The sequence below is a fragment of the Vicugna pacos genome, chromosome 10 (genome assembly GCF_048564905.1).
Source record: "Vicugna pacos chromosome 10, VicPac4, whole genome shotgun sequence".
In the NCBI taxonomy this organism is placed as follows: domain Eukaryota; kingdom Metazoa; phylum Chordata; class Mammalia; order Artiodactyla; family Camelidae; genus Vicugna; species Vicugna pacos.
Genome location: NC_132996.1, coordinates 69,171,054 through 69,194,740, shown reverse-complemented (window position 1 = coordinate 69,194,740; position 23,687 = coordinate 69,171,054). Strand labels below are relative to the sequence as shown.

Here is a 23,687-nt window from a genome sequence, read left to right as displayed (position 1 = left end):
TCATTCCCCATTTTTAGCTTTCTTCTGTTTCATTAATTTCTGCTCTTACCGTATTTCTCCTTTACTTACACTTCTTTTGGGTTCATTCTGTGTTTTTTTTTCCCTTACTCTTTTTGGTCCATAACTCATTAATTTGCAGCTTTACCTCCTCCCTTACCTCAGACTAGTTAGGGGATTTTCAAATCTGAAGAAAGGGTGAAAGGATTATAAAACAAGTACCTGTATACCCTTCAACAGGGTTGCTCATTTATAACATTTTGCCACATTCTGTTTGTCTGTACACACAACACACATAGTTTTTACACTTAGTTGTTACATCTCTTTGACCTCTTTTAATTTAGAACTTACTCCTTAGCCCTTTTTTGGTTTATTTTTCATAAAATGGACTTTTTAACCAGTTCAGGCCATTATAAAATTATAAAAATGTCCCAAGCTTGGATTTGTGTGATTGTATTTATATGCTTAGATTTGGGTTAAACAGTTCTATCAAAAATAACCTAGAGCTTTAACTGCAAAGATAACCTAGAGCTTTAACTGTGTGGCCAGGTATAGAGCTGATATTCGCTTATTGCAGATCACAGGGCACGTGAGGCAGGATGTCCAGCTATTGGTGATGCTAGTTTTGATCACCTGGTTAAAGGGATGGCTTCTGTATCATTTCCCTATAGAGGGTACATTTTCTCTTTGTAATTAGGTAATCTGTGGAATAGCTTACCTTGTAAGGCTAAAATTTCCCTTTATGCAGCTTTGTGAGTTATTTATATGTAGTTAGTTTTTTAAAATATGTTGAAATACACATAAAATTTACCACCTTAATCATTTGTAAGTGCAGTTCAGTAGTAGTAAGTACATTGACATTCTTGTGCAACCAACTGTCTGGTTTTCATACCTATTAACAACTCCCAATTTGCCCTTCCTTCAGGCCCTTAACAACCATCATTCTACTTTGTTACTATGAGTGTGACTAGATACCTCAGATAAGTGAGCTCATACAATATTTGTCTTTTAGTGACTGGCTTGTTTATTTCACTTTGTATGCTGTTCTCAGAGTTCATCCATGTTGTAGCATATGCCATGAAGTTTCAGGCTGAATAATACTCCATGGTGTGTGTATGCCGCATTTTGTTTATCCATTCGTCTGTTGATGGACTCTTGGACTCCTTCCACCTTTTACCTATTATGACTAATGCTCCTGTGAACATAGGTGTACAGTATCTCTGAGACCTTGCTTTCAGTTCTTTTGGATATATGCCCAGGAGTGGAATTGCTGGATCATACAGTAGTTCTGTTTTTAATTTTTCAGGGAAGCACCACCATACTATTTTCCGTGGTGGCTGCACCAGTATACATTGCCCACCATTGGTGCACAAAGGGTTCCAGTTTCTTCACATCCTTGTCAACACATTATTTTCTGTTTGTTTGATACCCATCCTGATAGATGTGAAGTATCTAGTATTTTAATTATAGTTACTTTCGAGTGTTTTCTAGTTTCCATCATGATGCCTTTTTTGGTCCATAAATTATTGTATTTAAATATTTCATTGGTTATTTTTAATGACAGCACCTTCAAACTCACCACAACAAAACAAAAATGAGGACTTGACAATAACCCAAGCCACCCTCCCATGCTATGTCCCACCTCCCAGTTTCTGTTCTCCCACCCAAGGTAACCGTCTCCTTGAATTCCATATGACCTTGTTTTCCTTTCATATGGTTTTCTTATTATTTTTTTAAATTTATTTAATTTTATTTTAATGGAGTTACTGGGGATTGAACCCAGGACCTCTTGTGTGGTAAGCATGTGCTCTACCACTGAGCTATTTCCCTCCCCCTATAAAGTTATTTTTAATTTTAAGGAAAAGGATAACATGCTGAATGGCATATTTGGGGGCTGACTTATTTAATACTACATTACTATGGTTCTCCTTATTGCTATAGAATGCTTAGTTCATTTGTTCTGACTCTAATATTTCCTGTGAGACTATATCAAATTTATCCATTCACTTTTCTGATGACCTTTGGGTTCTTCCCATACTTCTACTGTTGTGAACATTCTTGTACATGTCTTTGCACATGTGGGAGGGTTTTTTTGAGATGCTTCCTACTCAGAACTTCTGTGTCACAGCTTTAGGCAGCCAACAGATGTTTCCCGAAGTGGTTGCAACAACTGACATTAACCAGCAGTAGATCCTTAAGGTAGATTTAATGAATTCTTCCTGTAGTCTGTCAATTTTTGCTTAATCTGTTTTGAGTTTATGTTACTAAGTGCAACTTGTTTGAAATGGATCTCTTTTTGTGAATGGAACCCTTTGTTAAGGAATGACTAAAAGACATCCCTTTTATCTTAGTTTGTTTCATTTCATGCTGACATAGCTACCCCAGATTTCTTCTGGTTAGTGTTTTGGCCTGATAATTGTCTTCCATTTTTTCTCCAGTTTTATTGAGAAATAATTGACTTCCATCACTGTATAAAGTTTAAGGAGTACAGCACAATCGTTTGATTTACTTATGTTGTGAAGTGATTTCTGCAGTGTTCAGCTAATCTCCATTTTATATAGACACAATAAAAAGAAAAAAAAGAAGAAAAGGGAAAAATTTTTTTCCTAGTGATGAGAACTCTTAGGATTGACTCTCAACACCTTCCCTGAGCATCTGTTGCACGGCAGTTAGCTGTCATCATCCTGTTGTACTGTACACCCCCAGCACCTAGACCTGCGCGTGGGTGCCTTCTGACCATCTTCCTCCAGTTTCCTCTTCTCTGACTCCCCGTCTTACATCCTTTTACTTTCAATCTGTGCAGGTCTTCATGGTTTAGAAGTGTCTCTAGGTGTATCTGGATTATTATTTTTTTAATGAAGGTGCTGGGGATTGAACCCAGGACCCTGTGAATGCTAAGCATACACTGTACCATGAGCTGTACCCACCCCCAACCTCCGTATCTGGATTCTTAAAAATAGAATCACTATTTTTCCTTTAATTGATAATATTTATTAACTCATTGTAATAATTGGTATTTTGGGACCCATCTGTCATAATTTTTTAATTTTAATATATTTTTTTAATATCCAAAATACTATCATTTCAACATATAACATTATTAATTAGATATTTAACATTCTCTTTTTTCATTCTAAGTCACTGAAATATGCTATGTATTTTTTTAACATTTTTTATTGAGTTATAGTCATTTTACCATGTTGTGTCAAATTCCACCATAGAGCACAATTTTTCAGTTATACATGAACATACATATATTCATTGTCACATTTTTTTCCTCTGTGAGCTACCATAAGATCTTGTATATATTTCCCTGTGCTATACAGTATAATCTTGTTTATCTATTCTACATTTTGAAATCCCAGTCTGTCACTTTCCACCCCCCGTTCCCTTGGCAACCACAAGTTTGTATTCTATGTCTATGAGTCTGTTTCTGTTTTGTATTTATGGGGGGTTTTTTGTTTTTTTTTTTTTAGATTCCACATATGAGCAATCTCATATGGTATTTTTCTTTCTCTTTCTGGCTTACTTCACTTACAATGACATTCTCCAGGAGCATCCATGTTGCTGTAAATGGCGTTATGTTGTTGGTTTATATGGCTGAATAGTATTCCATTGTATAAATATACCAAAATATGGTATATATTTTAACTTACAGCATACCTCAATTCAGACACAAAATTTTCATCAGAAATAATTTGATCTATATTTAGATTTCATGAAATTTACAGTTGAAAAATAGATTTACATACCCAAATTATTCTAAACATACCTAGAAGTTTGCTAGCAACTGAATCAAGTACAAAGACTTTTTTCCTTTAAATACTTATATACACATTTATAAAACTGGCTCATCTTTTTTAGAATAATCGATTTGACTTTGAATTAGACATGTCTGCTTGAAAACTATATCCAACTTAAATTCACTAACTCTAATTCAGAAGGGTATTGCAAAATTAAAAAGCCACACTAGATCTATCAATAGCAACAAAAAGTTCTTCAAAATTTTCTTGCAGTTTTTACAGCCAGTTTACATGCACTGTCAATTAAAATCTTCTACATATTGACTTAAATTGTAAAAATGTAAAAAAAATTATAAAAATGTGTAACATCAACATTGATTTATAAAGTTTCCATTTCAATATAAATTGTCATACCTGTTAGCTACCACCTGTCATATTTGAATGACAGTTTCAAATAGATATAAAATTCTAGATTCTAAATTATTTTCCTTATACTTAGAAACTACTACTTCATTGTCTTTTTGCCTCCAGTGTTGCTATTGAAAAATCTGATGTTGGTATGATTCTTGTTCCTTTGTATGTGATAGACTTTTTCTCTGTAAGCTTTATCTCTGATCTTCTTAAAGTTCTATATGATGTATGTAAGCGTGCGTTCTTTCTTTTTTCTCTGTGGCACTCTGGGCTTTTTTGATCCAATGTGCTTCATGTTTGTATTATTCCAGGAAACTTATTGTCCATTATTTCTTGAGATATTTTCTCCCTACATATTTATATTCCTCTCTAGAATTCCTATTATTCACATTAGCACTTTTACTTTTATCTTCCATATCTCAGCTTTTCTTTTACATTTTTTATTTCTTCAGTCCTTCTTAGGTTTTCTCAGTCTGGCCTTCTAACTGACTGATTCCTAAACTGTACCCCTTCAGTTGTATATCCCGTTTAATGTATTCTTTATTTCAGCTCACGCTGAGGTCTCTAGCAGGTTTAAACTACATGGGATCATACTGGACATTCCCTTTGTAGGAAACTCTGGGAACCAGTGTCTAACTCACTCCAGCAATAGCCCCCTAGGGCCAAGGCAGCTGGGGTCCTTTGCCATCAACTCCCACTATCAGTCTTTGGTGGAGGGCTGCTCCTGGGAGTGTTAGCGTCTGACTGCCCACGTGTGTAGACCAGGCTTTAGTGGCCAGGGAAAGTCTTCAGGCAAAGAGCAGCAGGTGTTGGCCATTGAAATCTGGCCAGCACGCACGAGTCTGTTATATGCTCGAGAGGATATGTGTGGGAATCTACAGAGTGTGCACCTCTCAGCAGCAGGAAGAAGGCCATAAATGCAAAAGCCCTGGGGCCAGTGAGGAATATAATTTCCAAAGCTGAGACTAATTCCACGGTGTCTGAAGGCTGTGTGGCTGAGTGTCAGGACTTGGTTTACACCTTCCTGATATTCCTGTTGCAGGACTCCTGAACACTGGTCTCTTGTCTTGTGGCCCAGTACAAAGGCTTTAGTAAAAACATTAAATGTGGAGTATGGTGACTTCAATGTACAAATTGGTGTAGGGCCTCTTGTATTTGGAGAAAAAGGCCAGCAATTTGTCCTTAGTAGTTGCCCAGGTGTCCCCCAAGGAAGTTCCTTGGCTGGCAAGACCCTGGATTTTGTCTTCATTCAAGGTCCAACCATCTCTGCTTACCTCTTTCTGAGGAGCACGCAAGGCAGTGCGGACGATTTCCTCAGCAGGAACCACTGTCAGAGTATCATCGATGGAAAGGAAACTGGGACAGCAGCAGTGCTCATGTGCTGACATGTGATGCATTGATAACATGCTGCGGGAGAATCCAGAATCCCTGTGGGATGTGTAAAGGCACATTGCCTGCCTCGCCTGGTGACGAGGAATAAAGCATTGGCAATGTCCAAGGCTGTCTCCCAAGTGGCAGCAATTTTTTCAGCTATTGTTAGGATAGAATCTGATGACACTACAATATCCACTTCATTACGAACCTTTGCTAGTTCACAATGAGGTGCTAAGCACCAGGAACCTTTTTACCAGCCAGTCCAGGTTGTTAAGCATGGAGGTCGTGCTGGGCATCACTCATCAGTTTTCATTAATTCTTGTATGAGAAGAGTAGTCTTTCTTCTCGGGGTATGCATGCCATATGGGTCAAACTGCATGACCTTGGCCGATGTGAGAGGTGTAATCAGTTCCTGGCTCTGTATTCAGTCAGCATTCACAGGAGCTACCAGCAGGGGTCACAATAAGCATGTCCAACCTATAAGTCAACAATTTGCCCTGGGCTGCAACCATCCACCCAGATTATACAATCCAGTAACACAACAGCCTCAGTCTAACCGAAGGGTCCGAGGGCCCCAGCGGCAAGTGTGACTGATCGGCCACTGGTAACAAGTTCCACAACCCAAGGGAGGATTAACTTACCGAGGTGTTGTCAGTCCCTCAACCCTCCAGCACATACAAACGGGAGTTTGTCCTCGGGAGCACTTGGAGAGTGGTGGGGAGCCTTCTTTCAAAGTACCCAAAGCAGGGCGTGGGGGATCTCACTCCGCAGTGTCTGTGAGCCTGTCTTAGTCCTGTTTACCATCCATGGCCACACATAGCTTTGCAGGAGGGGGCCTCTGCAAGGAGGTCCTCCCCTTTTTTGGTTTCCCCTTCCGCCCAGGGCTGACAAGTCAGACACATTTTGGGCCCCCCCCCCCGCTGTTTGTCCCCTCCCCACCCCTACGAGGGAGCATATATTGACAAAAGAGGATATTTTGCTTCTCCTAGTGTCCCCTAGAGCAGGTGTACAGAGGAGGGAAAGGGCAGGGGTCTGGAGAAAGGCAGGTAATGAGTGTCTGCGCTGGGTAGGGGGAAAATTAAGTCTGGAAGGTATGGGGCCTGGAATGCCAAACAAAGGGATTCTGATGAGAGGTTTTGATGAGATGGGAGAATCTGGTGCGTCAAGAGTGAGAGAAGGGAAGGTGGGTGTTGTGGGAAGGGCCAGGACCCCGCTGGGCGGGAGCGGAGACCCTGAGTGCGGCTGACTCCGACTTCCCAGGGTGTCGGGGCCTCAGGGACATGGCCACGGGGGAGCGACTCTGACTCTCACCATAGCCCTGTCAGCGAGGACAGCCATCTCCATCCCACACCAAGATGAAGACGTTCAGACCAACAGAACGTGGGAGTTTATCACCAACAGACAGAACTTCTAGAAGATGAACTTCCAAAAAATGAAAATGACCCAGAGGAGAGATTTGAGAGGAAGAAAGAACAAGGAACAAGTTCATTAATGATGATGATGTCAAATTTGAGGGTGGTTCTTAAAAAGTTAAGGTCCTGGAGAAGAAAAACTGGCCTCCAGGATATGAACTGAGGGGGCAGGCATCTTAATTCACAGCTTCCCAGCTGGGAAGGGCAGGTTCTGGGTCCCAGGGGGATGAACTGGACCATCAGCTGACAAGAGCCACAAGCTGTGTATGTCTGCTTGCAGGAATTTAGCAGACTGGGCAGGGGTTGGGCACAGCTCAGAGGGACAAAGACTATCTGAGCAAGGAGGGGACCGACCCCTCTTGCCCCTGCTTAGCTTGCAAGCCATGCTTGCTTTGGACAATCCAGCCTTCAGGCTTAGGTTCCTACACCACACCCAGGAGAAAGGGCCTCCTTGGGGACTGGGCAGGAGGAATAAAGTGACAGGGAGTGGAGAAGGGGTCCTGGGTGGGCCCTGGTGCTTTAGTGAAGGTGCTATATGGGCTGGTGGCAGAAAGGCAGAGGTATTGGCTTCTGTAAATTAAAGCTGGGCACCCGGAGCCCTTTTGAAGGCCACGTGTCACATGGAAGGGCATGAGCTGGACTCCTATCCCCTCTGCATATGGCAGTGTCCATGGTCGATGGCTCCTCACCCAACAGACCCTCAGGGACCCAGGCAGCCTGTCTGGCCCTGCTCCTCATCCTCTGGCCCACCACTGCTGATGCTCAGTAAATACTTGTTGAAGAAATGAAAGGATGTTCTCAACTCTGCTTTACCCCAGCCCTGGTCAGAGATCACGTGCTCCATTCTGCAGAGAACACCCAGTCAGTGGTAATCCACCCAAGGTCAGATGCCTTGTAAATGGAAAAGCTGTCCTGATGAGTTAGTGCCCCAGCCGACTCGCCCCCAGGCCCTCACTGGCCCTCACACCAGGTGGTGCCAGGTGTGGAGGCATCATTGCTCCCAGTTCCTGAGGGCCAAAAGAAGTGTTGCTGGTGGGGCCCCACCTCCTCCATGGGTTCTGCCTGCCCTAGGGGCTCAGGCCTCAAAGATTTGGTGGCTCCCAGCCTCTCCCACCTCCTGGGGACTGAACTGACTCTTTGCTCCCTCCCAGCCCTTCAGGTGAGCAAGCACAGCCTGGGAAGGGGGCCAGTGTGCATAAGGGCAGGAAAGGGCAAGCACAGGGCCTAGGGTCAGAGGCCACGGGGATGGGAGAGAAAGCAGTCTGTCAACCAGGGAGGCTTTCTGGAGGAGGCACCTAAGAGTCTCTGGACGCCCCTCCTAGTCCTTGGTTCATCATTTACTATCTTAGTCACAGGACCAGGGAGTTAAGAGGCATCCTGGGCCAATCCTGGTCAGTGTGACCCTGATCCACTGTTGCTTTAGACAAAGTCTTGGTCATTTCTGGCTCTGATGATGGCCGACAGCCTCCTAACAGGCCACAGAGGGTGAGGTGTGAGCTTTGACAAGAGCTCAGCCAGGGCTGGCGCTCCCAGGCCAGGGACACTGGACTGCCTGTCCACAACACCGGACATGCCTTATAGGCTTCCGGGAGAATGTACTGAGATTCCCCAAATCCTAGACACCCCACGGGCACCCTCCCTGAGGACTCTGAGAAAGCAGCTCAGTGTGTGGTGATGGGGCTTGGTGGGTCTGCCATGTAAAAACTGTCAGTAAAAGCAGTCGGTTAAGGCAAACTTGCTTACATTTTTCCCACCCTGAGGTTATTTTAATCCATTCTTTTCATTCTTTTTGTTGTTTCATTTTTTTTTTTAAAGAAATCTGTGAACCATCTGGAGTGCATTCAGGTGAAGGTGGGGGACAGACGCCAGTTCTGTCCGACTCCCGTGGGAGCCCCCTTATCACCTCTCCCTTGATTGAGGGTCTTGCTCGCCCCTCACAGAGTTCGCTCTGAGGAGGATCTCACTTTCCCGGCTGAACTGGACAAGTCTCCTGGGAGGTGCTCCAAGGACCTCCCAGCCTCTCTCTCCACACACACCAAGGTGGTGCAGGAGCGAGGGGCAGGACTGCGCTGACCACAGTCCCTGCCCCGCCTGTCCTGGCACCTGGGAGAGACCAGGGTAACTGAGTCTCTAAAACACCTTCCACTTCTTACCTGAGCCAGCGGGGCAGAGGATAAGATGCGACGTTCCATAGTTGGCCAGGACCAGTGCAACCACACCAGGGGTGGCCGGAAGGCTGCCTTAGAGGATCCAGGCTAGTTCTCTCCCTACATCTCTGTTATTTGTGTCACCTATGACCAGGTCTCTCATGTCAGAGGCCAGACTCTAAATCACCTCTGAGGGGGTCTTACTCACCTTTGAATTCCAGGTGAATGAATGAATGATTGAGCTCATTCAATCTTCACAAGATATCCTATGAAGCAGTGGTATTTTGATCATACAAATAGGAGAACTAAAGTTCAGAGAGGTTCAATGTCTCACCTAAGGTCACACAGCAGACAATGGAGTCTGGCTGAGGGCAGTGTTGCTGATGCTCCTCCTGGCACCCTTCCTACCAGGTCTAACCCTGGAATCTGCACCATGACCAGGGAGGAAAAAATAAGGAGGGAACTTTATTTAATATTAAAGTTGGGGAGGGGATCAGAAGGGAGGTCAGCTTCACTTGGTAATGGTGTTCCTGCGGAGAGAAGAGGGGCATGAGGCTGGAAAGTGAGTGTGGGCCTCCCCCAGCCCCTGCCGTCCCCCACCGCCCCACTCACGCGTTCATGCTCTTGCCGCTGCCGCTGAGCACTATGTATGGCGTCTTCTGGGCCTTTTGCTTCTCCTGGAGCAGAGCCACGGTGCCCAGGGGCGTGTCACTGGAGCTCATCTTCTTCAGAAGCTGCGGGGTTGGGGCCAGTCAGCACGGGCAGGAGCAAGCCCCAGCACCTCAGCCGCCCCCAGCACATTGGAGCCCACCCCCAGGTCCCCTCAGGCACCCACCGCCTCCTCATCCAGCTTCTTCATCCGCCGCTCCGTCTTCATCTTGCCTGAGCCCTTCCCGTGGAAGCGGTGGGACAGCTGCCGGAAAGCCTGCGACACGGGGCAAACTGTCAGAGCTGCCCAAGCCCAAAGGGGCGGGGGGGGGGGGGGCGGCTTACCCCACCCAGTGCCAGCCTGCGGAGGTGTGGTTAGGAAGGGGACAGGAGGCGGCGACCGACCCTGACACCCTCTGGGGTCCCCAGCATGGTCGGGGAGACAGACTGAGTAAGGGCACCTGGGCTGGGGCTGGAAGGAGGCGGGCAGTGGACCCTGGGAGTGTGCGGGGAAAGGCGCTGGTGGGTGGAAGACAGAAAAGGCGAGAGAGCAGGTCGTCAAGTGGGCAGGCGGGCAAAGGAACCAAGGTGCCCGTCTGGCCCTCCCACCAGGCCTGTGAAGGGGACTGCTGGGCCCACCAGAGAGACGGACACCACCCGGCCCTCCAGCCCAGACCCCGTGGCGCAGCTCTGCCTCATGGCCCCACCTCAGAGAGACCCACTCACCTCCTTGGGGGTGAGTTTCCGGCCCGTCTCGTCCACGTACTCGATCTTAACATCGGGCTTGTAGCCGTCCTTCTCCTTGAAGTCCTGGGTGAAGCCGCGGTACTCCTCCCGCCGGCTGTACTTGTCATCGATGGCCCTGGCGCGAGACAGACAGGGCCTCAGTGCGAGCCACCGCCCACCCTGCACGGGCCCCAGGAGGTGCAGCCCCGCCGACAGCAGACCCCCGCCACGCTCACATCTTGTCCTCGATGCAGTACACGGCCGACGGCAGGGACTTGTTGGGCGCCTTCACCCGGGCCACCTTCTGTACCGTCGTCTCCAGCAGTCCTGGGGAGAGGGGACTGTGAGACTCCAGGCTGCCCACCCCTCAGAGAGGCCTGGCCCAGGGCAGGCCTGACCCTCAGCAGCACAGCGGGCACTGTGGGACCCTCGCAGCCGTGCTGTGGGAGTGGACGGACATGCGGCCCACTGTGCAGACAAAGGAAACGGAGACTCAAGAGAAGGCAGGCCCTTGTCAAGAACCACTGGCCAACTAAATGGCAGGGCTGGGGTCCTAATGCCAAGGCCTCTCTGTGCCGCAGCGGGGGCTGTTTCTACTCCCTACGTTTCTCCCTGAAGGACACACCAGGCCTCGAAGGGCTGATACTGCATTGTGGGGTTATACGAGCACCAGCATTGAAAATGGAGCGATGCCGCACGGAAAGGCCAGCCGCTACTGTGACCGCCCCAGAACCAGGGCGCCGGGCAGGGAGCAGCTCACAGAATCAGGAATGAGGAAGAGGCAGCAGAGGGAGCTGCCTCACTGGCCTGGCCTGCCACAGTACCCAGGCTGTGGCAGGGCCCATGGCTGCCCCGAGTCCGTTACCTTTGTTTTGACACAGGAGCAGGGCAGCTGCCAGCCCTCTATTCACGATGGGCTCCTCGTCCAGGATGGTGGTGGAGGAGGCGGAGAACTGAGGGACACACAGTGAAGGGGTGGTAAGTGGGTCAAAGGGGCGCTTTTCACCCCCATTGCCCTCTAGTCTGAGCACCCACCCGTCATTTAATCCTCATGATAACCCTATGACGTTTATATGCCTCATTTACACACAGGGCGACCGAGGCTCTGAGACGTGGAGACCCTACGGCTAGGAAGACACAGAGCTGGGGCTGCTGCCCAAGCAGCAGGGTCTCCTGCTCTCGAATCCTCCAGCTCCATCCCAGGTCCCACTGCCCCTCACATCTTGCTGCTGCTTCTCCTCATCCAGGTTGACCGTGCTCCAGCCAATGTTCTCCTCCCCGTCGGATTCCGAGCCACCATTGGCTGAACGCTCCTCATCCCGCTCGAAGTCCTAGTGGACAGAAGACCAGGCTCAGCCCAGGCAGCCCAGCCCCCAGCCAGCCCACCCCACTGAACACAGAGGCTCGTCCCTGAGGACCGGCCGGGCTGACACTGCTGCCCACAAAGTGTCCCCCGGCAAGAGCAGAGCAGACCAGGGGAGCGTGAGGGGGTGGGCTGCCCGGGGACCCACCATGAGCTCCTCCTGCTCCTCCCGGTTGCCGGCCAGCCCGTAGGTGGGGATCTCCCCCAGGGTGCGGCAGAACTCCGAAGTGGCGTTGAACACGATGGCCCCCTTCCGCTCCGGATCCTCCTCCTCCTCCCAGCCCCGCTGGCGGGACTCCAGCCTCTTCACGATCTCCACCACCTGGGGGAGGGAGCTGCTATGGGCAAACCCAGAAGTCTCTGGGGTGGAGCCAGAGAGACCCAGAAACCAGAGACCCTCCCTGGTGGCAGTAAGATAAGCCATTCCCACTGCTACAGCGCAGCTCCGACCAGTCCCTATTTCCTCCCTGACCCCACTCTGCTCTCCGCTCTGTGCCTGCATTGGTCTCACTGGCTCGCTTCTCTGCTCCAAAGCCATCAAGGGCTCCCTACTGCCCTTTGAATATCCAAAATCCCACACAGCCGTTCATGACCAGGCCTGTGCTGACCCTTCTCCAAAGCCCCTCCTCACTTCCACAGCCTCACACGCCTTCCTCCAGGGCCTGGTGCACAGCAAGACAGTGCCTCTCCCACCACTCCTCTGCCATCCACTGGTCACCACACAAACTCCAGTCTCAGAACTCAGCGTAAACATCCCTTCTCCTGGAACTCCTTCCCTGAGGCTGCAGTCAGCTGTTCTATGGAACTTCTACCTGCTTCCAGCACTGAATCCATCACCCACCCACCCTCTGCCTTCTCTCCCATCACAGCTGATGCCCGGCTTGCTCCTACCTCAGGCCACCCTCCAGTGGGCAAGGCTCCAAGGGCCCTCAAAACTCTGCTCCTGACATTACCCCCGCCTGACTGCACTGTCCCCTCTACTTTGTCACTGCCATCAGCACACAGGGATGAACTAGGATCTCCTCTCTTTTAAAACTCTTTCAACACTGCAGCCCAACCTCTCTCCCCCCGACAGCAAACTCCAGAAAAGTTTTTAGCCACCATGCCCACTTTTAAGCACCCCTTTTCCTTCCATCTTATTATATTACATTTATTTTTTAATGAACGTCATATACATAAGAGGCTTACTTATAACATATGCATACGTTTTAAAAAGTAACCACCACCAAACACTCACGCACACATCACCTGGTTGAGAAACATTATTAACACCCTTTCGGGCCCCAAGTGTCTCCTCCCACATATTTGTGGTCATGATTCACTGGCTTTCCTTTATAGTTTTACCACATACAGAAGTATCCAACAGTCTGTTACTTTGTTGTGTATTTTTTAAACATTATGTAATCTGAACCATTCTGTATGATTCCTCTATGATTTGCTTTTTTTTTAAAAAAAATAGATTTTTAAGATTAATTTTGACATGAGCGGCTATAGTTCATCAGTTCTTCACTACAGAATCATCTTCCGTGACACGACCACACCCCAATCTAGTTTTCTAGTGTACCAAGGATGGACTTTTCCTGTTACCACAAGTAACACAGCTAAAGCAATCTGAGGCCAGATTCCCAGCAAGCGCGGGTGAACATTCCTCTGGGGCAGACTCGGAGAGACAAATATCTTCTCCTTTTGGCCCGTCTTTTTACATTCCTCGTCTTTTTACAAAAAACTTCAGGTTTTAGTTTCTAGGTAGTTCAATGTTCGTTTTCTTCTTCATGGTTTACGTTTTACATTTATAGCCTAAGGAATCTTTTTCTTGAAATAAGCCGGTCACAAAGAGACAGATACTCCATGATCTCACTGATGGGAGGTGCCTAGGGTAGGCAAGGTCACAGAGACAGACAGTGGAAGGGTGGCTGCTAGAGGCTGAGGGAGGGGAGAACGGGGGAGTTAGCGTTCAGTGAGGACAGAGTTTCAGTTTTACAAGATGAAGAGGGTTATGGGGATTGTTGGTGGTGATGGCTGCACAAGATGATATATATTTAATACCACAGAACCACACTTAAAAATGGTTAAGACAGTAAATCTCATGTGTATTTTAACACAATTTAAAAAAAAGAATCTTTCTCTACCACAAAACCATAAACATAGTTTTTTCACTTTGTTCTCAAATATTAAAGTTTTACTTTTAAATTCTATCTGTAAATGAATTTTGCATAAGGTATGAAGTACAAACCCAATTTCACATTTTTCCAAATAGAGAACCAACTGTCCAAATACCACTTACTGCCCTGAGTACTCTTCACACTGGGAGACCACCTGTCCTGCCTCAGGAGTCTGTTTCTGGGTCCCTCTATTTGATCTTGGCCCCATGAGTTCATTCTTATGACAATATCACACCACCTTAATTACAACTTTATAAAAAGACTTTGTAACCGTTACAGCAAATACCACCACCTAATTATTCCAGTGTCTTGGCTATTTTGGGGTCCTTTGATCTTCCAAGTAAATTTTAGAATCACTTTGCCAGGCTTCACAAAAATCCCTCCTGGATTTTTACTGGAATTGCATTTGATCTATAAATTAATTTGAGGAGACGGACATCTTCACAAAATTTCTTATCCATTAACATGGATGTTATGGACTGAATTATATCCTCCCAAAATTCGTATATTGAAGCCTGCTTCTCCAATGTCACTGTATTTGGAGACAGGGCCTTTAAGGAAATATTAAAGGTCAAATGAGGTCATAAGGGTATGTTGGTGTCCTTGTAAGGAGAGACACTAGGGAGTAACACACAAAGGCCATGTGAGGACACAGAGAGAAGGTGGCCATTGCGAGCCAAGAAGAGAGTCCTCAAGAGAAACCAGACCTGCCAACACCTTGATCTTGGACTTCCAGCCTCCAGAACTGTTAGGATAAATTGCTGTTTTTAAGCCACCCAGTCTGCAGGATTTTGCTGTGGTAGCCCTTGATAACTAAAACAATATGTCTTGTTCAATGCCTTTCAAAAATGGGCTATAATTTTCCCCACACAGATCTTGCACATCAATCATTCCTTTTTATATTGTTGCTATACTGATTATTCCTTATTCATATTGCTTTTTATTGCTACTATTTCATTACCCATGTTGCTTTCATAAAGTGTCTTTTTAAAAATGACATTCCTATCTCTATCTTGCTGGTATACACAAACACCATGAACTTTTATCTATTAATCTTGTGTCCAGCAACCTTGTTAAAGCCTAAGTCTGGCCCCCATTTCCCACCTGCCCACAGAGCCCGCGTTAGCTGGGAGCATCAGTGACGTCCACACTGTCCGATCCAAAGGACAGTCCCCGTCTTCCTGTTCTGCAAACTGCCCGGAGCAGGCGTCCCCGCTGCTCTCACCCTCCCCTCCTGACCTGCTTCACACCATCTCCTCTTTACCCTCCTCAATTGCTCTCTGTCTCAGGCTCCTCTCAAAGGCCCCCTCTTCTCTCCTTGATCTACACAAACTCTCCTGATTCCATCCAGTCCTCTGCCTTTGAATCCCATCTACATGCTGACTTCTGTTTCTCTTTCCCCAGAAGTTCAAATCCATACATCCACTGGCTACTCAATATCAATCATTCCAAACAGGAGGGAACTCAAACCCAACTCAAACAAAACCGAACACTTGATTTTCTTCCCCAAACCCAGCCCTCCCCTCGCCTTTCCCATCCCAGTACCTGGCCCGGCCAGCAGGCAGCTTGTTAAGACTCAGAAGTCACCCTTATCTTTGGATCCACCTCCCCCGTGCAAGCACTGTCAATTCCACCCCCAATTATATCCCAACTACAACCATTTCTTCCTGTCTCATGATCACCCGCTCTTGAGTACATGACCATAGCAGCTTCTTCTAACTGATCTCCTTCCTTCCGCCTGTAACCTGTTTACTCTTTCTTTGCACTGTGGCCAAAATGATCTTTGAAAAAAGAACTCAGATCAAAGCCCTCTGATGACTAAATCTTTCCCTCGACAGCAAGGCTCTGCCTTCCCTGGGCTCTGACCGCTGGTGCGTCCTGCCCCCTCTCTCCTCTCACCAGCCCCTCCGCTTCCTCCTGAATGGCTGCTGCCCCAGGGCTCCGGGTGTTCTCTCATCTCTGAGCTGCACCCCAGACACCGCAAGACTCCTTCATTCAGCTCTCAGGTCAGTTATCACCTCCTCTGGTAGGTTTTCCAGCGCCTCAATTTTAAGCAGGAGCGCTCCCTCACCCTACTCCCTCTCCGTCATCCTTCTGTGTTCAACTGCACATTGGTACCGCTATGCGAGTCATGCTCTTATCTCCTCTTGTCTCCACTGGAACAGAAAGAAGTCCCTTGAGGACAGGGACGTCTGTGCCTCTGGGTGCTACAGTGCAGTAGGTACTTAATAAACATCTTAATGAACGAGCGGGGACTCTTCCACTGAGGGGGAGGTACCTTGCTCCCCACCACACCCAGCAGGCACACCTCTTCCTCCTCAGTCCCGTCACTTCCCCACCTCCTCCCCTCTCCCCTTCTCTCACTAGGGATCTCAGCACCAGCCTGCCGTCTTTCTCTCCATTTCCATTCCTGTCTTCATTCCTAGTGACCTCCTGATCTCACCTCTAAGGACCGTTTTCAACTGCTCCCTCCAGGGGTGATACTCCTGCCCTGATGGATCATCGCCCAATGGCCATGGCGCCTTCAAGGCCTCGCCTCCATGCACATGCATTCACACTGTCTGCTCCATCCTGTCTTTCCAGCTCACTTGCTCCATTAACCTCAATCCAATAATTCTTCACCCTCATCGAGGCTTCAGTCCACATCTTCATAGCCTTCCCTCCCCTGAGTATGTTTCTCATAACCAAGTTTGGATTCTACATATCAGCACAGTCCCTCCTTCGCAAACACTAACTGCCTTGCCCCTCTCTCCCTAGAGAACCCAATCTTGATTAACCCCAACTGTCATCTACTAAGTTGACTAGATGGAGCAGCTGAACAGATGAGAGAAATCAGTATTCCATAAAAGTGCTCACCTGACCCACTTTAGAATCATACCCACTTATCATAAATGGGGAGTCCCCACAAATCTGCAGTGAGCAGTCAACACTGCCCAGCAGGCCTCCTCCCCTCCCTTGGTGTGCCTGGTGTCCACTCTCCAAAAATGTCCCACCCCTCCTCAAACCCTACAGCCCTCCCCCAACCACCTGCCACCTCTGCCACCTTCTCGCTGGAAAACAGAAACAGTGAGACAGGAGCTCCACTTGCCAGTTACCTGCACCTGCTATCCCCTCCCCTACCTTCCCTCCTGAAATCAACACCACCAACATGACCTGGTTTCTCTCATAGGCCACCCTCCACTTGTATACCAGGTCCCAACCCCGCTTGCTTCTTGAACATATCTCCTTTCCACCGTGGATTTCTCTCTCTCTTTCTCCTGGATTGACATCAAACATACTCCAGAATCTCTATCACTGAAAAAAAGCTCCTTTGAGAGTGTGCAACTTGATTAGATACTAAGTAAAACAAAATAAAAACTAGAAAGACATTTTGGGGGATAACTGGGAAACTGTTACATGGATGGCTATTTCACAGCATTTAGGGAATTTTTAAAGCCATAAGGGAACGTCCTTATGTTGCGAGATGAAGTACTTAGGGGTGAAGTCATATGTCAGCAACTTACATCCAGCATATCAGGAAAAAAAAGAGAGAAAGACAGAAAGCAATGTGATGAAATATTTACAATTACTGAATCTAAGAGGAGGCATGAAAGTGTTCACTATAATATTCTTTCAGCTTTTCTGCATGTAAATGACGTGGGGTGTGGGGTGTGGGGTACGGTTCAGATATGTGTAAAACTTTCCTGGGTGATGCTAACATGTGGCCAGGCTGAGAACCACTGAGCCACATAACCTTTACAGTCCTTTCAGCCATAAACTCTATGGTTCTCGAATACAATTTTTTAAAAATATTAATGCTATTAATCATTAACTATGAAAAAGAAAAACCTCCCTCAACTTGATCCCCCCTCAGCTATTGCCCCATTTCCCCGTCCTCTTTAGAGTGGGAGGGGGGGGAAACTATAGCCCACCGCCTGCTCTTACAAAGTTTTCTGGAACACAGTCACACCCGTTAGCTACAACAGCAGAGCATCTGGGTAGCTCTGAGACTGTAAGCCTCAAATATTTATTCTCTGGCTCTTTAACAAAAAGTTTGCCTACTCCTGCTCTAAAGAAGTATTCCACCCCCTCCCTTTTTTTTTAAATTGAAGTACAGTCAGTTACACTGTGTCAATTTCTGGTACATAGCAAGTCCCGGCTCTCACTTCCCCAACTCCCATTTCTTTTCAGTCCTCTCCAAGCTACTGTCTCCACCATGGCATGGTCTCTGCCAGGCCAAATCAGCCCTGCCTCTCAGTAGTGTTAGACGCCACCCTCCCTCTCCCTGACGCCCCTCCTTGGCCCTGGAATGCCCCCGGGAGCCTCCTCCTCAGGGGCTGCTCTTCTCTGACTCCTCTGCAGAAGCCCCCGCCTCTACTCTACCCAACACGGTGGGCTCCCCAGGGTCCCTGCCGCAGCCCCTCTCTCCAGCACTACTCTCCCCCTAGTGGGAGGTGAAGGGTTACCAGTGTGGACTCTGGAGTCATGCTGTTCAAATCCCAGCTCTGCCACTTACCAGTCACGTAACCTTGGGCAACTTGCCTAACGCCTCTGTGCCTCAGTTTCCTCATCTGTAAAATGGAGATAACAGAACCTTCCTCATAGGGTGTTGTTGTGAGGATTAAATGAATCAGTATACAAAGCACGTAAGCAGTGCCTGGCACACGTGAGTGCCCTGTGAGGGTCAGTGACGATCATGGCCTCAAGGCCGTACTGACCTCTCCACCTCACCTCACCATCCCCTCACTCTGCTCCAGCCTCCCTGCTCCTCAAACACCCTAACGTCATTTCTCAAAAGACATCTGCTGTCCCCACGACCTGAACATCTGTCTACCTTACCTCCACCCCCGAGTCCGTGCAAGATTAGCTCCTTTGTGTTGCTTCAGTCTCAGCTCAAATGTCACCCCTTGAAAGGTCTTCCCTGAATACCCAATCTAAGAGATCCTCCAGTTACTCTCGCTGGGTTGTCTGTGCAGCTCTAACCACAATCAGAAATTACTCTGTTTGCTTGTGTTCACAAGTTCACTGCTATTTCTGCCCCCATGAAAGGCAGCTCCATGAGCATAGGGCCCCTGGCTGTCATGTTCCCCAGTGACTCCCCAACCCTAGAAATAGTCTCACTCACAGCAGGCACACAACACGTGGTCCAGAAGGAAAGAAGAGAGGGGAAGACCCAACCATTAAAACATCCCCATAAAAACACTGCAGAAACCTAAAAACCTACCAATAACACGATGTGAAACAAAAACAGGAGTGCAAATTGGAATGTGGGTGCTGCCAACAGCAGAGGAACACGTGTTCGTAAGGACAGGTTCCCGCAGACACACCTGTCCCCGAAGGCCACAGCCCCTACCCACGCCTGTGCCCAGCCCCTGGGGTCCCTTACCTTCTCGCCACTGTCCCGCAGCTGCTGTAGCTGCCGCAGCCGGCGCCCCTTCTCCAGCTGCTTCTGCAGCTCCAGCTCTGCCTCGTCCTCCTCCAGCACCTCTGGGGACCCTGATCGTGGTGCTCCGCCCTCCTCTGGTGGAAACACGGGAGACGCCTGCTCAGATGGTCTCCTTGGCCCCTGGGCTCCTGTCCCTGCCCCTTCCGCCCACCCTCAGCTGCCTGGGGCCCCCTCACCCTCATCACTGATGTCCATATTCTCCACTCGGGTGTCATCGGACTGCGGGGGCTGCGGCACGGGTTCCTTCTCCTCCTCTTCCTGGGCCTCCTCGTCAGCCTCAGGCACTCGGCGCCGGCCCCGGCCCCGCAGTCTGGACGAAGAGGCCTCTCTGTGAGCAATGACCCTGGGCCGGGCCAGCCCCACACACCACCCCTGTGTCCAAGCCCACCTGGAGCCGAAGTCCCCATCTTGAGTTTGGTCCCCAAGAGGCAGCAGGTCGTCAGCCCGCACTACCACCTCCTTCTCCTTCTTGCGGATCTTCTTCACCCTCCGCTTGGTCTTTTTAAAGGTCACCTGAAGGGAGGAGAGAGAAGAGACATGGGGGTGGGAAGAGGGGAAGGCGGGCAGCCACAGTCCACGAGCATGAACACTTTAGTGTCTCTCTGTGCCAGCGCCGTCCCAAGTGCTTCACATACGTGAACAAGATGTGAGGCTGAGCAATTATCATCCCACCAGTGTGATGAGGACAACTGAGGCACAGGGCTGTTAAGTTCCTTGTCCAAAGTCACCCAGCTCCTAAACAGGAGAGCTGGGACTGGAATCCCGGGAGTCTGGCTCCAAGTCCTGCTCTTCACCACTTAGCAGGCAACCCCCTGAGCCAGCTGTCCACCCGCATGTTCACAGTCCTCCAAAATGCAACATCCACATATAGCTATAAACTCACCACCTATCAGATAACCACCAATCCTTATAAGAGTCCTCAAGAGGTGGCTCCTGCCACCCCTCTTTCAGATGAAGAACCTCAGGCTCATAGTTAAATGACTCACCCAAGGCACAAGCTGGCTATGTGGCAGAGCCTGGGTGGACCCCAACTCAGGGCCACCTGGCTCACAGTCTCTGTTCTGTCTACACTGACTGCCTCCCCACAGCACATCCCCACCCAGGGCTTTCAACTACTGTTCAATCCCAAGAGCCAAGCACCATGTGATCACTTGACCTCCTCCTTAGCTCATTCAGGTAGCACGTGACCTCTGAGGGGAGGAAGGATCGGGACACCAATCACAGGGCCTCGGGGCTCACCATCTCCTCAGGCGTGAGGTACTCAGAGGCGAGCCGGGGCCCAGCTGTGCTCAGGGACTGAGCCTGCAGCCGCAGCTTGGCCCGGATCTCTTCCAGCTCCCGTTCCCGGAGGCCATCGGCAGTGCCACCCTGCTCCAAACGGAAGGAATGTGGCCGCTCGCCCTCCAGCTCCTCGTCATACTTGGACAGGATAGAGCGAGGTTTTTGCTGCAAGGCAAAAGGTCCATGTTGGGACCCAGCTCAGCTCCTGAAATGCCACAGAGTCGCCCCTCCTCACAGCCCCCCTGCCAACACCCTCTGCTCCGGCGCCCACACTGCCCGGCCTGCCTGCGCCAAGTCGTCCACGCTCTCGTCCTCTGCGTACGGCAAGTAGTCAGGCTTCTTCTTGCGCAGCTCCACATTCTTCTCCGCCCGCTCCTTATCCAGCAGGTTCACGTTCACCAGCACATCCTCCTCCTCCTGCAGCACTCCTAGGGGCAGGGCAGAGGCAGCAGCCGTTCACATTAGCCCTCAACTCCGCAGCACCTGTGCCCTCAACCAGGCTGCCCCGGTTCAACCCACCTTTGTCCTTGAGCGTGAGGATCACAGTCTCCCCCTCTCGGAAGGAGTCAATGGCGTGCTCCACGGTGAGGCCCTGCAGGTCCCGAGCACTGTATAGGTCCTAGAAGGGAGGCAGAAGGTCCAGCCAAGTCAGGAGCCCCACCCACCTGACCCTGGGATCCCAGCACCAAGGACAGAAGCTCCCCAGCTGCTCCAGCTGCCTCACCTGCCGCCTCTGCCCGAACTCCTCCTCCACTAGGGTGCTGACACCAAATTCTTGGTCCATCTCCTCCAGCAGCTTGGCCTATGGGACAGGGAGGGAGGTGATCTATGACGTCAAGCTATCCAAGATCACCAGAAGGCGCGGGGCTTTACCAAGTGGGAATGCAAAAGAACTGGCCTTGCAGGCAAGCTGCTGAGAATACCGCAGAGGCGCCACTGACCACAAGATCCTACCTCTCTTGAGCCCAGTCTTACCTCCCAAGGGTCAGTCTCCTGCCTCACTGGCCAGCCAGGCCACCGGAGGCACTGGGCAACATCCCACCTGCCCAGAACCTCACCCTCTTCTCTGCCAAGTCCTTCTCCTTCTGCAGCTGCCGGCTCCTCTCGATCCAGGCTGCAGTGTCATCCAGCCAAGGGTCATCCTCCCCCAGAGTCTTTATCTTCCTGAAGAGAGAAGAGAGAAGAGAGTGACCTTCTGCAGAATCAGCTCCTGCTCCCCTACCCCATCTCCAGAGTCCCTGGGCACCTCTTTGGGCCCTCCCCTGGGCTGCCCTGCAGGGACCCCTCACCCCAGTTTTTGGTTCAGGAGGCGCTTCTCTTTGGCAGCCGCCAGCTTCTCTCGTAGCTCCTCTCGCTGTCGCAAGGCCATGGGGTTGATGACATCGGCTGTCACGGGCTCCTCCTTGGTGCCCGCCTCTGGAAGGGAGGCCCAGACGTGAGGCTATGCCCGCCCATGGCTGGTGGGGAGAGGAGGGAGCCACTCACACTGCCCTCTTCTGGCTCAGGGAGCCAGAAGGGGCCAGGAGTTGGGGAGAGTCCTTCACCTCCCAATTCCTACATGATCCCACACTCCCATGTCACCCCCACAGCATGACGGGACCCTCCACGCCTTCCAAAGCCCCTCTGATCATACTTAAAAAAAAAAAAACTAACAGCAACCACCTGCACAGCCCAGATCAGTCTACAGCACTGTGCACATCTCTTGTCCCACCTAATGCCACCTCACAGTCAGCGTAAGGAGGCGACGACAACTGTTCAAAGAATGAGTTGAGTCCCGGACCCACATCACAACAGCAAAGAGGGCCCCATGCCTACCAGCCAGCACACGCACACACACGCACACATACACACACACACACACACACACACACACACGACTAACTGGTGCTAAGCCTGCTCTTGAACCTCACTTTCTTCAGAGACCCCTTCAGATGCTCTCCCTCCCCGTATTCGCAGCCCCACACTTACCCTTCTTGACGGCATTGACCTCCAAGGGTTTCAGCCCCAACTTTGCCCGGAGTTTACTGAGAACGAGAGATACAAGTATTAGGAGCTGTAAAAAAAAAAATGGGAGCACCAAATCCATTTTTGGAGAGACCAGGGGTGAAAACAGGATAGGACTAAGTGGTCCCAAGGGTCCCAAACACAGGGCCTGATTCAGGCTGACCAGAACAATGGGAAGGGCACTGGCCTCCATGAGGCCCGGCCTGCCCCAAACCTGTGAAATGCCCTCTTTTCTCTTGAGCCTTTGTGTCCTCTTCTGTAACTCAAATGGTTGGCTGAGATGATTTATATGGCACTTCCAGTTCCAATCAGAACACTTTACCGTGTGAGAGCCTCCCCAGACAGCTGCCCCAGAAGCTGCCCGTCCCAAAAGGAAAAAACAGAAACGTAAAGGAAATAGTACTTACTTGGTTTCCTCGATGCTGAGTGACGAGGCATCTCCTGAGCTAGTTTTGGAGCTGGCAGCTGGAACAAGAAGCAGAGCTCAGGAGCTGAACATAGGACAGAGAAGCCACATCCTTGGCTCCAGCTGTAGTGCCAAAGATGAGGGCCGCTCACATGCACCTAGGCCTGTGGGGACACCAGCCTGCAGCAGGCTTCCCCCACCCCGGAGCTCCCTCTACCCATGCCCCAGTCTCTGAGAATGGCACCTCTACACACCTTTCTTTCCTGATCCACTTTCCTTTTCTGCCACCTCTCCACTTTCGCACATTCTGTTTTCCACCTGCACTGCCCTCTCTGGCTTCACTCTGATTAACAAAACCCTATCCAAATGCAACAATCAAATGCCACTTCCTTCATGGAGTCCTGCTGGAATATTGATCAGAATGAACTGCTCTCCCCTGAACTCCAAAGCATGGTCACAGTCACTCTGGATCTGTTTCTTCTCACAGGGCAGGGATCGTGTCAGCAGCATGGCTGTGTCCTCTGTATAATTCATGCAGTCAAGAAACACACTTATTTGTGCCTGCTTCGTGATGGGTTTTGAAGACAC

At 49.5% G+C, this 23,687-nt stretch overlaps 1 protein-coding gene across 1 annotated transcript in view; it reads right to left on the bottom strand.

Moving 5' to 3' along the window:
* Positions 1-9,529: 9,529 nt before the first annotated feature.
* The window catches only part of SART1 (spliceosome associated factor 1, recruiter of U4/U6.U5 tri-snRNP), a 15,857-nt gene continuing 1,699 nt past the window's right edge, over positions 9,530-23,687 (bottom strand). The window contains exons 2-20 of the mRNA XM_006216726.4: positions 23,101-23,158; positions 22,658-22,713; positions 21,979-22,105; positions 21,748-21,853; positions 21,414-21,491; positions 21,209-21,308; positions 20,975-21,117; positions 20,648-20,854; positions 19,797-19,921; positions 19,585-19,718; positions 19,349-19,482; positions 11,970-12,143; positions 11,679-11,789; positions 11,324-11,411; positions 10,695-10,785; positions 10,459-10,594; positions 9,920-10,009; positions 9,697-9,818; positions 9,530-9,614 (exon numbers count right to left, since the gene is read on the bottom strand). Of these exons, the coding sequence (XP_006216788.1) occupies positions 9,596-9,614; positions 9,697-9,818; positions 9,920-10,009; positions 10,459-10,594; positions 10,695-10,785; positions 11,324-11,411; positions 11,679-11,789; positions 11,970-12,143; positions 19,349-19,482; positions 19,585-19,718; positions 19,797-19,921; positions 20,648-20,854; positions 20,975-21,117; positions 21,209-21,308; positions 21,414-21,491; positions 21,748-21,853; positions 21,979-22,105; positions 22,658-22,713; positions 23,101-23,158 (2,099 nt within the window). The 3' untranslated portion in view covers positions 9,530-9,595. The remainder of the gene's footprint in view (positions 9,615-9,696; positions 9,819-9,919; positions 10,010-10,458; positions 10,595-10,694; positions 10,786-11,323; positions 11,412-11,678; positions 11,790-11,969; positions 12,144-19,348; positions 19,483-19,584; positions 19,719-19,796; positions 19,922-20,647; positions 20,855-20,974; positions 21,118-21,208; positions 21,309-21,413; positions 21,492-21,747; positions 21,854-21,978; positions 22,106-22,657; positions 22,714-23,100; positions 23,159-23,687) is intronic.